Source organism: Eschrichtius robustus, chromosome 12 (genome assembly GCF_028021215.1).
Source record: "Eschrichtius robustus isolate mEscRob2 chromosome 12, mEscRob2.pri, whole genome shotgun sequence".
Taxonomy (NCBI): Eukaryota; Metazoa; Chordata; class Mammalia; order Artiodactyla; family Eschrichtiidae; genus Eschrichtius; species Eschrichtius robustus.
In genome coordinates this window covers 64146578-64163515 of record NC_090835.1, presented here as the reverse complement: position 1 = coordinate 64163515, position 16938 = coordinate 64146578, and the positions used below count along the sequence as shown (strand labels likewise).

The 16938-nt window shown below is 37.4% G+C and overlaps 1 protein-coding gene across 1 annotated transcript in view; it reads left to right on the top strand.

Moving 5' to 3' along the window:
- BEND6 (BEN domain containing 6) overlaps positions 1–16938 on the top strand; it is a 49996-nt gene that overhangs the window by 25814 nt on the left and 7244 nt on the right. The window contains exons 4-6 of the mRNA XM_068558014.1: positions 11632–11852; positions 13378–13570; positions 14752–14888. Of these exons, the coding sequence (XP_068414115.1) occupies positions 11632–11852; positions 13378–13570; positions 14752–14879 (542 nt within the window). The 3' untranslated portion in view covers positions 14880–14888. The remainder of the gene's footprint in view (positions 1–11631; positions 11853–13377; positions 13571–14751; positions 14889–16938) is intronic.

The window sequence follows — 16938 nt, the reverse complement described above, 5'->3', positions numbered from 1 at the left end:
TTATTGTTTCTGTCTCTGTTTTTATTAACACCAGAACTTGACACATGGACCCCCCCCAAAAGAAAATTAGACCAATTTTTTTCATAAATTTAGATGAGAAAATTTTAAGTGCAAGAGGAGCAAATCAGTTTCAATAGTATATGAAGGAGACTTCTCTGACAGTCCAGTGGTTAAGACTCCATGCTTCCAGTTAAGGGGATGCGAGTTCCATCCCTGGTCGGGGAACTAAGATCCCACATGCCACGCGGCACGGACAAAAAATAAAATTAAAAAAATAGTATATGAAAAGAATCATCACTATGAACAGTTTCTCTCTGTCCCTCACTCTGGAGTTGCTGTTTCATTTTCTAGTCTCTCTGCCAGCTTCCCACTCCTTCCATATCCTCGCTCTCAGCTGATGCCTTTGCTTCACGGAGAGCTTGGAGTACGTGAAAAGACTGTCAGCTCCCTGCATCTGTGCTTGTATTAACCTCCACTTCCTCTCCTGTCACCCATGAGTGACCTGTCCTCTTGTCCAGCCAAAGGCAGTATGTCCATCTGTGCATCCTCTTTCTGCTAATCAAGGACAGCGCTCCAGAGATCCTCCCTGCTCTCTCTAATGAATCATCCCATTAGCATCAGACATACAATTATTTCTCCCATTAAAAAAAACAAACCAAAAAAAACCACCTTTCTCAGGCCATTTGCTTCTCTGCCTTCCACCCTGTTTCTCTCCTTCCCTTTGTAGGAAAACTCCTTACATGTTGACTCTATACACTGTTTTCAGTGTTCCCCCTTTTATTCCCTTTGGATCCCACTTCAATTAGGTCCTTGTCATTCCATTGTAACGTCTCTTCTCATGATCGCCAATGACCTCCACGTATTAGTTTCCTAGGGCTGCAGTGATAAAGTATCACAAACTGGGTGGCTTAAACAGCAGAATTCCAAAATCAAGGTGTCAGCAGGGCCACGCTTCCTCTGATGGCGCTGGGGAAAGCCTCTCTCCTAGCTTCTGGTTGATCCTTGGCCTGAGGCAGCATTAAGACCAGACTTCATGGGATGACCTCACTGTGTGCTTGTCTGTCTCTGTGTCCAGACTTCCCTCTTTTTATAAGGACGTCAGTCATTTTGGATTAAGGCCCACTCTAATGACCTCATTTTAACTTGATTACATCTATAAAGACCCTATTTCCAAATAAGGTCACATTCTAAGGTCCTGGGGGTTAGACTTCAACATCTCTTTTTGGGGGGACACAATTCAGCCCATAACATTTCATATTGCTAACCCCGAAGGTCATTTCTCAAGGGTCACATTAAGTGCCCTGTTACATCTGACACCTTGGCTACCTCTCCTTCCTTGGCTTCTAGGGCAGCACATTCCTCCTCCACTGCAGAGCTTTCCATCTCAGTTTATATGGCTGCCTCACTTCATCATCTTACCCTCTAAATATTTGATGATGCCCCAGGCTCAGTCCTTGGACTTCTTTCTTTTCTATCTGCTTTCACTCCATAGGGGATCATATCCAATTCTATGGTGTTAAATCCATCAATAACTATGACTTATCTCCAGCCTGGACTTCTCCCTTTAGTTCCAGACTCATGGGCTAACTGTGTATTGACAAGACTGGCAGGCATCTCAGACAAACACCCTCCCTTCCGACCACATTCCCACCCTTCCCCGGCCACCTGCTCCTTTCTTCCTCGCCTCGGTTAATGCTAACTTCACTGTTCCAGTTTCTCAACTCAAAAACCACGATGCTGTTTTGTATTTATTTCTTTTACACCCTACACTCAGTCCATTGGCAAATCCTACTTGGCTTCATCTTCAAAATATCTCTGGAATACAGTTCTTTGTACCACCCCCACTACACACTCTGGTCCAAACCACCAGCATCTCTCACCCAGGTTATCATGGTGGCTTCCTCACTGGTGTTGCCACTTCCGCTCATGCTCCTGTGCAGTCCACTCTCAACACAGCAGCAAGAACATCCTGCTAAATGTAGGCCAGCTCATGTCACTCCTCTCTGCAGGCCGTTCCAGTGCACGTCTACCTCACATGGGGTAAAACTGAAGTCGGTTTTATGATCTTTGAGTCCTTACATGATCCGGCCACCTCCCCTCCGCATACCTTTCTGGCCTTGTTTTCTACTCTCTCCCCATCCTTCTCTGTGATCCAGCCACACTGGACCACTTGCTTTCCCTCCAAAGACGTCAGACGTGACCTGACGTCAGCATCTCTGTACTGGCTGTTCCCTTGGCCTGGGATGTTCTTTCCCCAGATATCCACAGAGTTTGCACCCTACGTACTTCAAATCTTCACTCTATATTCATCTTTGCCCTGACCTCCTCCCTCCATCTAAACTTTCAACCTCTCTCCCCCTGCAACGTCTTTTTATCCTTTCCCGTTTCGTTTCCTCTTTGGCACTTAAAAGTCTGCATACTCTATTCTGTCTTTAATATTGTCTGCCCCCCTGCATGCACACACACCAGAATGTACCCTTAGAAACCAATGTAAAGTTGGCTATTGGTTAGACTTCAAGCAACAGGAAGAGTCAGGAACTGCCAACTGCCACTGCAGTATTCGTGCATGCATTTCTTCTTTCAGTCAATATTTACAAGGTCCTCTATATGTCAGGCACTGCTCTAAGTGCCTAGGAAAACCCAGTGAACAAAACAAAGATCGCCGCTCTCACAGAGCTCACATTCCAGTGAGGCAAGCAGTCAAAATCATGAAAAATAACAATTAAGTAAAATTAAGTAAATTATACAATATGTTAGCTAGTGATAAATGCTATGGAAAAAATAGGAGAGGTAAAGGAGGATGGAGATTTGAGGGAGAGGGGGTGTTTTACAGTTTAAAATAACATGGTCATAGTAAGCCTCCTTGTGAAGCTACAGTTGGGAACTAGGAAGATGTCAGAAAGTTGAAATTTAATGTATAATCCAAATAAGAAAGGGGTCTGAGAGAAGAGTGCAGAGTGGTTAGTTAACTTTTGCTCAGCCATATTCCTCTTTGAACTAAGAATCAGAGCTGTTTATCTGTCTATAAAGCCTGCTAACTAGGAAAAATAGCAGAATATATATACCATTCTAGACATTCAGAATGACAGACGTGTGTGTGCTCTACGTGCATGTGTTAAACATTTGAAACATATCTTGTGGACCACAACTGACCAGCACAATAAGATATAAAAGGTAAAAAGTGGTATGTCTATTGTACAAAAGGGTATTAAATTATCACTATTTGTAAAGAATGAATGTATACCCAGGGAAAACAGTGCCTCAGCCGAAAACTCCACTCTATTAACTAATGAGATTTCAGTAAAGAGGGAAAAATCAATTAAGTTTTGCCCAGGTTCATTTAAATATAGTAGAAAGCCATCAAAGTTTCAGAAATAGCCAAAGTAAAACCAGTGAATCACTGAAGTAGTAGTTAGTAAAAGTTTATTGTGTGCACATCAAAAAGATACCACCAAAAGCAAAAAGGCTTATCTAAGCCGTACAGTGTGAAATTTCAGAACACCAGGAAGGGAAAATCTAGAAGCTTTCAGAGAGAACAAGCATGTTACCCGCTAAGGAGTGGGAGTCAGATGACATTGGACTTTTCACCAGCAACACTGGAAGCTCTAAGATAATTGAGCAATGCCTTTAAAATTCTAAAGGGAAATGATTTAAGCCTAGACTTCTATACCCAGTGAAACCATCAACCAAGTGTGAGGGCAGAGTAATAATATTTTCATACTTATGAAGGCTCAATGTACTTCCTGTGCTTTCTTTTTCAAAAGCTAAGGGAGGGTGTGCTCCTTCAAAATGAGACAGTGAATCTAGAAAGTCAATCAGAAAACAGGTGGTCCAGTACAGGAGAGGGACAGAACGTAGCCACAGAATAATAGTGAGGGGACACTCCAGGGTGACAGGTCCATAGTAGCCTGGAAGCAGCTGGTCTAGAGGTGAACAGGTAGGGGGGTTGCAGGAGAGAGATCACTGAGAAAAACATGAAATTGATAGATGACATGATGTCATCTACCAAACATAATGCAAGAAGATTTTACACCTCTGGTAGGGAGTTTTGAGATGTTTAAGTCAGAGAAACAGTTAAATAATAATAAGCAAGCTTTTAAAAATGAGATCATTTTAATTCTAGGAAAAGAGTCATGTTTTAAAGGAAAGGAATTGAGAATTACATCACTATAATAATGTAAGCACAGTATTTATTAAACTAGCAGTTGTGTTACCACTATCCTGGGATGATGGAGAGAAGAAGAGTGTGTATATATTTGCACATGTGGGTACCACGTGTGTGTGTTTCTGTGTGGCTGGGGGAGGAGTTGAAAGAGGGCTGCCTTGTCATGTTATGTAGTTGAAAGTCAATAAATAATTATATGAATCTGAAAGAATAAAAGAATAGTTGTATATGCTTATTATTATTTAAGACTATGAAGGTAACTACCAGAGAAACAGGTAAGTGGATCAGAAGTTCTCCCTCTAGGAGTAGTAGGTAATCCAGGGTGGTGAGCGGTAGGGCAGAGGACTGCTACTTTTCATTATAAGCCTTATTGTATTTAAAAAATAATAAATGCCTGGTACATAATAGGTGCCCCAAATCTAACAGCTACCATTTTTTAAAAAAACTCAGTAATTTCCTTATAGATCAGAAATTGCTGGTTTTATTCCTAAAAAAAATAATAAAAAAGAATCTACACATTAATTACAAACAACTATAAAATATCTACTAGTTACCCTAACAAGAAATGTGTAGGATCTATGATGAAAAATTAAAAAGTCAATGAAGAAATACACAAATCTAAATAGAGAGACGTCAAATTCATAGATGAGAAGATGCCAATTCATCTCAAAATAACTCACAGTTTGACTAAAATCCCAATCAAATGCCCATAATTGTTTTGTTTTGGTTTCTATTTTTGTGGTAATTTGACAATAATTATATTAAAGTTAACCTGAAAGAATAAATAAGCAAAATCAATTAAGAACATTCTGAAAAAGAATCTGAGGGCATAACTGTCAACATGAAATCATATAAAGTTCTGATAATTAAAAGCAACTTACTAGGATAAGAGCCAGCAGGACGATGGAACAGAACATACATCCCTGGATAATACCTCCCGTACAGGGAAGAAATGTCCTGGAGCCACTGTGGCACAGAGGTCAAGAGCATGGGTTTACAGGGTCCAAGCCACTTGGGTTCAAATCCTGGCTCTGCCACCTACTAGCTGTGTAACTGAGTGTGAGCTGAATGGAAATGATAAAAGTACTTCCCTGGGTGACATGTAAAGTATTTAGAGCAGAACCTGGTAAGGTGAGTGCCATATAGTGTCTGCTTATCACTGTAGGATGACCAGTGCAGTCACACCGGGCCCTGCTCCTAGGAAGGCCCCACGTACTGGTTAAAAATACTGTCACCATATTAAAATTCTGAAGAAGCTTTGAACAAGGAGTCCTGCATTTTCCATTTGCAATGGGCCTGACAATTTACATAGCGAGTCCTGCAAGCCATTTAGGACAAGGATGAATTATTCAACAAATGGTGCTGGGAAAACTGATATTCCAATGTGGCGGGGAAGGTAGGTTTAAGTTAGGTTCTCATTTCACACCATGTGGCGTACTAGAAACATAACTGTACAGTTTAAATTATAACTCCATGTTCTGAATTTGAATGAGTACTGGTTTCGACACAGGATGAATTTTTATCTTTAAAAATTAATAATATGTATATTCTAATACTGTTCACCGAAGAGGCCTAGAAACAAGAACCCAATAGCAAAGAGCACTCCCAGCACTTGGGTGTGGCCTTGAAATACCGTTTCCCACTAAAGGGAGCTGGGGTTCCCTGGAGAAACGGCTGATTCCAGAACTTGCACAGGAAATGGACAAGATTTGTCAGGAGCCTCAAACAGGAAATATAGATGAAAATCTTGTCCTACCAGAAAGCAAGGAGGTCAGCAAAGACCATGTGGATGTGTCAACTGGAAGAGGTTCCCACTGGCTAAAGATCATTATTATTGGAGCATCAATAATAATGATCATGGCAACTGGTTATCATGTATATTTACATGCATGACTTCATTCAAAAGAGAAAAAACTTAACGGTCATCTGAAAGAACCAACTCATTATTTTGAAAACTGGCAAATACAGACTGAAAAATCAAGAATTTATCCTGCCATTATTATATGAAATGAACCTCAGGGTAGCCAAAGAGTTGATGAGAGAAAGTTTCCCTTGGTAGAAGAATTCTAGCTAAATGAAGAAGAATTAGGATATCACCATTTTGCAACCCCTGATGAATCTAGGCAGTGATCATCAGTGACCGCTAATATTGCAACAAAAGGTAACTATGCATTCAATGCCACCTGCTGGAAGTTAAAACATTGATCAAGCCTTTAGATCTAACTACAGGGAAGAATATGTTAAACACCCCCTTAGGGGTGCAATCAGCAAAATCCAGACTGTGGGAAACCCTGCAGGACAAAGGACTCAGTTTCTTCAACTAATAAATTGCAAGGAAAAAACTAGGAGATGAAAAGAAAACCGATAGTTTGTAAAAGAGACAGCAACTAATTGTAATGTATGGAGTTTATTTGCATTCTGATTCAAACAAGCTAAAAACAAGAACAAAAACAACGAGACAATCAGAGAAATGTGAACACTTGCTAGTTTTTTTTTTTTTTTTAAATGATATTCAAGAACTATTGCTAAGTATTTCTGGCTGTGACAATGGTGTTATGGTTATATATATATATATAACCATATATATTATATATATATATATTTAAATTTCTTACCTTTGGAGATATATACAGAAATATTTACAGATAAAATGAAATGATGCCTGTGATTTGCTTGAAGTAATTTTGGAGGTGGGGAGAAAGTGGGTGGGGATACAGGTGGAACAAGATTGGCCATGAGTTGGAAACTAGGGCGTGGGGTACATGGGAGTTTACTATTTTGTGTGTGTGTTTATATTTTTCCATTAAAAGTTAGAAAAAATTATATCCAGGGAGAAAAAAAACTTACTTGTGAAAAGATGTTTAAACTGTATGAAATATATGAGTGAATATTTAACTGATCTGAATGACTTTCTAAGCATAAAGTAAATGAATGAACTAAGGAAATGAACTAAGGAAAAGACTGCTACTTTCTTTTTTTTTAACATCTTTATTGGAGTATAATTGCTTTACAATGGTGTGTTAGTTTCCGCTTTATAACAAAAAGTGAATCAGCTATACATATACATATATCCCCGTATCTCTTCCCTCTTGCATCTCCCTCCCTCCCACCCTCCCTATCCCACCCCTCTAGGTAGTCACAAAGCACGGAGCTGATCTCCCTGTGCTATGCGGCTGCTTCCCACTAGTTATCAGTTTTACATTTGGTAGTGTATATATGTTCATGCCACTCTCTCACTTTGTCTCAGCTTACCCTTCCCCCTCCCCGTGTCCTCGAGTCCATTCTCTAGTAGGTCTGTGTCTTTATTCCCATCCTGCCCCTAGGTTCTTCATGACCTTTTTTTTTTTTTTAGATCCCATGTATATGTGTTAGCATATGGTATTTGTTTTTCTCTTTCTGACTTACTTCACTCTGTATGACAGACTTTAGGTCCATCCACCTCACTACAAATAACTCAATTTTGTTTCTTTTTATGGCTGAGTAATATTCCATTGTATATATGTGCCACATCTTCTTTATCCATTCATCTGTCGATGGACACTTAGGTTGCTTCCATAAGACTGCTACTTTTAATTAAATAACAACTAAAAATATGTGTGTGCTTTTTTTAAAATTTTATTTTATTTATTTATTTTATACAGCAGGTTCTTATTAGTTATCTATTTTGTACGTGTGTACATTTAAAACATACTAAAATTAAAATACTCTAAGAAAAATAATTGCAACTTATGACAAATTAAAGGTTAAAGTGCTTAAGATATAAGGGAATTAATAATAATAGCTAATACATTGTGTTTATAATGCACTAGGCATTCCTATAAGCACTTTACAAAAACCATCTAAGCTATCATAAAATAGAAAAAGTACTAACATTCTTTGGTCTAATAGATATCTCATAGAATAAGTTCAAATAATCAATAAACAAATAAATATGTATTCAACTTCACAATAATCAAATAATTGCAATAATTACAATTTAAATAATTGTACTAAAATTTTAACCTATCAAAATAGTGAATATTGTTGTTAATAATGAACACCTCTTGTTGATGGTGCAGTGACGTGGCTGACTTCTTACCTTGCTAGTGGGCATTTAAGTTGGAAGACTCTTTTTGGAGAGCCATTCAGTGATATTAACTGAGTCTTGGAAACATTTATACCTCTGAGCCTATTGTTACGCTTTCAGGAATTTATAGCATTGACATGATCAGAGATGCATATAAAGATGTGTGTGGTAGGTGGTTCATAAGATTTTTTTCTGTAATCAAGAAAAATAGGAAGCAACCTAAATTCCAAAAAGAAAAAAAGTAGCATTTGAATAAATTAGAGGACATCAATACCTTGAGATATTAGGGAATCCTTAAAGTCATGTGTTCAAGTGGAAAATAACCCATCAACAGGTGAATGGATACTTTAATTGTGGAGTATCCATGTAATGAAATACCACTCAGCAACAAAAAAGAATATATATATACCTGAATCAATTTGCTATACACCTGAAACATTGTAAATCAACTATACTTCAATAAAAAATAAAAATAATATTCATCCTCCTGAAAAAAAGAATGACTAACTGACACAACAACATGAATGAATCTCAAAACATTATGCAGAACAACAACAACAAAAAAGCCAGACCAAAAAAAGGAGAATACACTGTTTGTATCCATTTATATGGAATTCTAGAATAGGTAAAACGTGTCTCTGACTAAAGAAGTCACATTAATGGTTGCCCCTGAGGTGAGTCCAGGGATTGATCTGGAAGGAACATGAGGCAAATTTCTGGGTGAGCAGAAATGTTCTATATCTCGAACATATTAGTGTGAGTTAATTGGGTATATCCTTTTGTCAAACTCATCCCCCTCTACCTACTTAAATTCTGCTCAGACTTCACATAAGATCTTGACTTTGATTCTAAGCAAATTAGACCTCAAAAGATCATATTTTCCAAGATTTAATAAAATAGGTAAAATATTCAATTTATTGTCTTAATTGGAAAAAAGAACCATGATACAATGCTATGCATATAGCATTGTCCTAATTATGTAAAAGAAAATACATGAATATAGACAGAGATATACAAAGATGGGATACAAAGATAGAAATGGCAAGAAGGATATATTCCAATGAACATGTATAACTTTCATTATTAGAAAAAACAGTGAATATTCTCTAAACCCCACTTTAATGCAGAATTCCCTTTTTCTCTTTACATTCCAGCTTTGGCCTTCTTTCAGTTCCTCAAATACAGAACTTGTGTTTCCTATGCTTCTGATGACCTCCTCATTCCCTCCGGCTATTTAATTCCTGCTCAGCCTTCAGGTTTCAGATCAATCTTGACCTCCTAAGAGAAGCTCTCTGTGGCCCTTCCCTCTCTAGGCTGTTTGCCTCTCCTTTGTGACCTTAACAACTGTGATTTTTCATTTCTTTGCATGCACCTTGAGTTAGCCAAACCGCAAGGTTAAGGGCACAGTCCTCTAGACTGCCAAGTCTTCTAAGACTTCTGATCCTGACTGCAAGTTTAGAGGTTTTCCAAAACCACCTTCAGGTCCAGTAATTTGCCAGAGAAACTTAATTCACCAACACCTATTATATCCATGGTTACATTTATTACAGGGAAAGAATACAAATTAGAACCAGGCAAAGTTGGAAGAGACACATAGGGCAGAGTCTGGTTAGTTTCCAAGTGAGGAACTTCTGTCCTCAGGATACATTACCTACTAGTCTTTATATGTTACAACAAAATGCACAGAGAATTGTCCACCCAGGAAGCTCTCTGAGCTTGGGTGTCCAAAGTTTTTACTGAGGGTTCATTACGTGAGCATGATTGATTCACTGATTGATTGCCCACATGGTCTTTCTGGCTTTCTGGCTATGGCCAGCTTCTACCCTAAGACTATTGGGTGTGACTGTCCCCACCCTGAGAAACTTCTTAGCATAAACATAAATCAGGTGTGTTCTAAGGGGCTCACCATGAATAACAAAGACACTCCTGCTATCGCTCGGGAAATTCAAGGGTTGAGAGGTTACTTCCCAGGAACTGGGGGGTGGTGGGTGGCGGTTAGGACAGGTGGCCAGACCTTCTTTGAGCGGGCCAAATTCTTACACACAGCATGGTTAGGTAAACAATACTCCCCACCCCCTCCCAGTTCCAAGAGTCTAGGATCACATCTGGTTTTGCTCCCAGTCTCATCCCTGGCACCTAACAGAGTGGTAGGCAAATGTTGAGAGTTGGCATGACATAGAAGTTTATAGCATGGAATTGGCAGAGTCCAAATTTGAATGTTGGCTCTTCTTTTCACTGAGTTGACCCTGATGGGTTATTTAACCTCTCGTTGCCTAACTGTCCTCATTTGTAAATTGCGGGTAATGATAATACCTATCTCAGAGAGTTGCAATGAGGAGTAAACAAATGAACATCAGTAAAGTTCCCAGACTAGTGCCTGGCACAGAGTAGAAGCTAGATAAATGTCTAATATCATTAAGTGCTCAATAAATAATGCTGATTGAACAACTGTCTGGCACATGAGAGGTGCTTAGCAAATATTAATTAAAAATATATAAAATAAGATTTTCTTCTTTAGCAGATTAAAAAATTTTTCTATTAACATAGTACTAAATGTATTGATTTGGACATGTCATCAGTATGTCTGATTTTCAGGTCTCCAATCAGCTATTATTCCAAAGATTATATAGCTCAATAATATGCTTACAAAAGTACAAAAAATTTCAGAGTCTTTTCGCCTCTCCAGCAGGCATTACCCCCAACCATAGAGTGAGAAGTTGAATTAGACAGGGTTCAAGGTGTCTTCCAACTCCAACAAAATGTTATTTGTCCTTAGGAAACAAACTAGATATAACAACAGAGAAGACCATTTAACATGGAGGCATGAAAGCTTTGAATGTGTAAGTTTCCATTTAAAAAAAGGAACAAAGAGAACATTCAGTTGATTACCAAAATCCATCTTTAATATGTGAACACATAGATTTGAACTGTGGCCATGAATTTTTACTAATTTGATGGCCTTTGACTCCCTGGCAAATCACCCACTAAGGCCATAGAAAATTTATTTCAATCTGAGGAACGGTTTATCTTGTCACTTAAACTGGCCTGATGGAAGGTGATAGAATCAGTAATGTCTCCTTAAACACCTTCAAATAATATCATTAGCAATTAGAAAAAGAATCAAGTCTTAAAAACATTATGTTAGCTACAAAGTAATGCATATACATTTGACTACAATAACCAAATTTTTAAAATTGATTATTATTAAGAATTATTAAATTATTTAATAATAAAAAGTAAATATGTTCCAACCACTCTTCTTACCATGTTTATTTTCCAAAGATAGCAAGTGTTAACAGTTTGTTCTACATACTTCTATGCATATACACATCATAGAAAATATGTATCTATGCTGCTATGACAAGTATTCGTAAAGTGCTACTTTTTCTTGCCATTTTAGTTTTACCACAGGCTGTCACCCAGTTTGAAGAATTGGTTGGTATGGCGGAGGCCCTGCTCAAGGGTGGAGGAACCCTGTCCACGTCTGCGTCCACCCTCTGGAGAGCAACAAATAACTCCTCACCAGATTCATTTGCCTCCACGTGTAGTAATTCTAATTCTAATTCCAGTTCACCAGTTTCCTTGAAAGCTGAGGAAGAGCATCACATGGATGAGAAACAGGTCAGCTGGAAGACCATCCCATCTTTCTCTGGGATACGGTTACATACAAAATTAAAATTACTGTACAACATAATCACTGTCTTATCAGATCACTTTATGTAACTTTAGGTCAATCATAATATTCTGACTACATAAAACAGTTTTTTACAATAAATCTAATATTTGTGAAATGAATATCCAGTTCAGAAAATTAAAGTCAAATGGTGGACAACGATGAAGTTATTAAACTAGGAAATTCTTAAACCAGTGACAGAAGGACAACTATGCATTAAAGGTTTTAAAACTGTATCATTGAGACAAGGTGAATTTTAGGCTGTACATGCTGGCAGAACACAATTCTTCTACTTTCCCGACTTCTCTTCATCAAGAAATAGAAGCTAAAAATACAAGTTTTGTTAGAATCAGCCTGGGAAATTATGCCTTTAAGAGCAATAATTAAATGCTCACTACCTAACATTCAGAATATTTGGATCTTAGTGTACCGGTTTCCTTTGCTGTGTAACAGATTCCCACAAACTTAGTGATTTATAATAATACAAGCTTACCACCTCAGAGTTCTGTAGGTCAGAAATGCGGTAAAATCAAGGTGTTGGCAGGTACTCTCCTTTTTGGAGGCTCTGGAGAAGAATCTGTTTCCTGTCCATGGGGGTTGTTGTAGAACTCAGTTTCTTACAGTTCTAGAGCCGAGTTCCCTGTTTTCTGTTTTCTTGTCGACTATAAACTGAAGGCCATTCCCGCTTCTAGAGGCAGACCCCTTCCCTGGTTCATGGTCCACTTCCACCATCTTCAAAGCCAGTCAGGGCAGGCAAAGCCCTCTCACTCTTCTATTCTCTCCTCCTTCCTCTGTGTCTTCTTTCTGCCTCCCTCTTCTGCAGTTAAGGGCTCATGTGAGCGCTCAATAAATGTTAGCCATTTTCATTATTATTATTAACATTTACAGTGTGCTTACTATGTACCAGGTACTGTGTGTGTGTATATTTATAAACATAAAGTTATATGTGTATGTAAGTATACATATTCGTAACTGCAATAAAGTACACAAATTTTAAGTGTAAAAAAAAAAAAAAAAAAGGCTCACGTGATTGGACTTGACCCACCTGGATAACTCAGCATACTCTCCCCATCTCAAGGTACTTTAATGACACATACAAAATTGATTTTCCCATATAAGGTAACATATTCAAAGGTTACAGGGATAACGATGTGGATATTGTCAGTGGGCCATTATGCTACCACGCTTAGTAGGAAATGTTAAGGATGGATTAATCCTTAAAGCACCAAATCCAGATTACATGACAAGAATTTGTATACACTCTAGAACAAATACCTCATAAATGTTGGGAATTATCTCAAAGTTAACATCTAACTCTAACCCCTGAAATGTACAATATATATTAAAAGTATCATATATCACCTTAAAGACTTGGTTTTGTTTTCTGGTCTGTATTAATTCAATGAGTAATACATTTCTTCCGATATTCCTTTCCTTTTTCGGTTATTTCAATTATTATTTTTAATTTTTTAGTTCAAGATTGAAAAATGGCAGATTGCCCGTTGCAACAAGAGCAAGCCTCAGAAGTTTATTAATGATTTAATGCAAGTGCTTTACACAAATGAATACATGGCCACACACAGCCTGACGGGGGCAAAATCCTCTACTTCAAGGGACAAGGCAGTGAAACCAGCTATGAATCAGAATGAAGTTCAAGAAATCATAGGTGATAGTGTGTTTGTATTATATTGTCACATGAATCTGAAATTATTTTACCATTCAACTTTAAGTTGTTCTTTCATTATCTTTTTTTTTCTTCAAGTTTACTTTTCTATGAGAGAAAAATCTGAGGATAGCCTAAACCTCTTATGATATATGGGGAATTTTATAGAAAAACTTTACATTAAAAATGGTTATTAAAATAAAAATGAATTTTATATCACTGAAAAGTTTGGATTCATAAAATTCATAGCTTTAGAAAAGTAAATTTTCAAAATCCTTTCCAACAAAATTTTAGTAACAGTTTATGTCTTATTTTCTTTTTCTTATCTTGGTTAGAAATATCCCTTATCTTTTATTTAGAAAAAAAGAGGTTAATTTAACCATCCTACTTATGGTTTTTAAGTTAATTAATCTCCTTAAATATAATAATGTACATTATCAAGTAATTTTTTTGCATATATCCAACAAATTTAAGGACTCACTGAATCGCAGCTCTCTATATTTTAATAGTGCATCATTTTTTACTTGGAAAAGAGTCAGTCAGAATCTGCTTGCTTCAACTGATGTTGGGAATGGGTAAAAATAAATTCCCAGCATTTTGGATCAAGGGCACTTAGCGTTCAGAGCAAGCAGCAAGGTTAAAGCTGAATGGTACCATAGGAAGACGTATATGTATGCTCTCAGTTTATGATACAGACTTTTGTTATCTCTTGCTTTGCTTTGAAAAATCTGCCTACAGATTCATCTATTTAAATATCTCATGGGTGTTGGGCTGCTTTTTCAAAACAGAGGCAAAATTATAATGTGAATTGCTTGGTGTTTTATTTCAGTTCATACCTTAAGATGCAAAGGCCTGATAAAGTGGTTTTTAAAAATTAATTAATTTACTTTTATTCAAGTATAGTTGATGTATAGTATTATATAAGTTACAGGTGTACAATATAGTTTCACAATTTTTAATGTTTATGTTCCATTTATACTTATAAAATATTGGCTATATTCCCAGTTGTACAATATATCCTTATAACTTATCTTATACATAGTAGTTTGTACCTCTTACCCCCCGTACCCAATATCGCCCCCCCATCCCTCTCCCCACTGGCAGCCACTGGTTTGTTCTCTGCATCTGTGAGTCTACGTCCTTCTGACAAAGTGTTTTTCTGTGTTTTGTTGTTGTTTTTACAGGAATCACAAAACAATTATTTCCCAACACAGATGATGTTTCAATTAGGAGAATGATAGGGCAAAAGCTAAACAATTGTACCAAGAAGCCAAATTTGAGCAAAAATCTGAACTCTCAGGATATTAAGTAGATCCTTTCGGTAAGTCTTGTAAATCTTCACAATCCTTTCAATGTAGCAAGAAGACACAATACTTGTATCTATGGAATAGCATTTCCCAAACACTCTACTAGAGGAGACTAGAGGCCTGTGAGATGCTAATGAGTATTCCTGGGGGTGAAGGTAGGGACGGGGATGGGGATTTAAACTTGGGAAATGCTGAGTCAGTTACACGGATTCTCCTTTCCCAGAGCCTCTCAAATATTTTGATGCCCTTTAAATATGCCCAAGTGCACCAGAAATCTCTAAGAAGGGTATATAGTGTATAGTGTTTTCCAAATGTGTTTCACTCAGGAACTTTTCTTTTTCTTCACACAACACGTTAACTTATGGGTGGGGGTAGAAAGCAGCCAAAGGAGGGACACATGGCAATTTAGGAAGTGCTTCTCTAGAATAAGGGAGATACAGACCTTTAGGAGATCTCTGAAGTACATTAGTGCACTCTACCATCCCCATCCTGCTTCTCAATGTCTTTAAATCTTTAAGTAAGTCAGTTGTTATAGTTTGTATTTGTTTGATAAGGATTTTTACCAATATGTTTGTATTAAAATACTAAAAGGAAGAAATATTTGCTTTCAGCGAGTTCTAAAGGAAATACACTTTATGGTCAGGTCCTGCCCTAGGCAAGCCTGTGATGAGGAACTTTGTGTTTGCTTTAGCAACTCAAAGTCCTGGCCATTCCACCTGTCCTCACCCCTCCTCTCCATTATTTTGATGGAAAATATATGACAAATATGCATTGTTGCACTATTAATACTTTAATTGATAAACAGACGTATATGATAAACACATGAGGGCAGGTTTTCCTTCTATTTTCTTTACTTCTATCTTTGATTTCCATTTTGCCTGCTCTTCACCTGAGACCATGTCACTTGTCTTTTTCTTCTGACCATGTTTTAAATGGGATGTGGACCCCCACCACCACCCCACTGTTTTAACTACCGCCCCATCCTCCTTGAGGGTCCCTTAGTATGTTACTATTCAATTAAGGCTACCTCTGCTGAGGGTCAGTAATAATCTCTCTTCCTTAAAAGAACAAAACAAAATAACCAAAAAACCTACTTATAAGAGCTGCAGGGGAATTCTTTCTCTTGGCTCATACATACTGGTAGGCTGACCTTAAGATTTATAAAAGATAAACATATTTGTATCCTTTTTCTCCCCAAGGGATTCAAAATTTCAGTAGATGGTGAATCTCACAACTTCCCAGTTAAGAGATAATTGCTTAAATGAGCCCTTAGAACTTCTCATTTTGTTTTGTTTTTTTAATTGAAGTATAGTTGATTTACAATGTTGTGTTAATTTCTACTATACAGCAAAGTGATTCAATTATACATACATAAAAATTCTTTTTCATATTCTTTTCCATTATGGTTCATCACAGGATATTGAATATATAGAACTTCTCGTTTTGATGTCAGGCTATCCAGTTGTCCTGGTGTATCATGGCCAAGATCCCTGTTTAAATGCCATGTAACCAGACCTCCAGGTCATAGGGCTGTCTTCTGGAGCACATTATTGTATTTCAGAGCTCTGCAAAGCATTTTAATATCCTAACCTCTGCCTTTTTTATATCCCAGGCTGATGAGGGTAGGTATGAAACTCATCTGTGATAACGTCAGCAGAGTATTGAAGAAACTAAAGTTAAAAAGTTTTTATATCAGTTTTGCTTGTACTTGCCAGTCGCAGTATTATCAAATCACCTGGCGATAGCATTAATTAAAATTGAAAAAAGGGAGAAATCTTTTGCTATGAATATAATATGTTCTAGCGCCTTCTGCACCTGAGCTTGGTTGTCAAGATAGATCCTTGGAATAGAAATGCATATATTTTGAGTCAGAAGTAGAGATTAACACTAGAATGGAAATTTTTTTTCAACCGGCAGATATCTTTCATTTGAAGTATAGCTCAATCCAAATTATTTCAAAAGGACTGAGAAAATACACTGGGAGAGACAGGGTCACAGAAAACCTAATTCAGCCATGCTTGGTGAATGAGTCAGATATAGCACCACCTGGTGGAATGCTGCTAT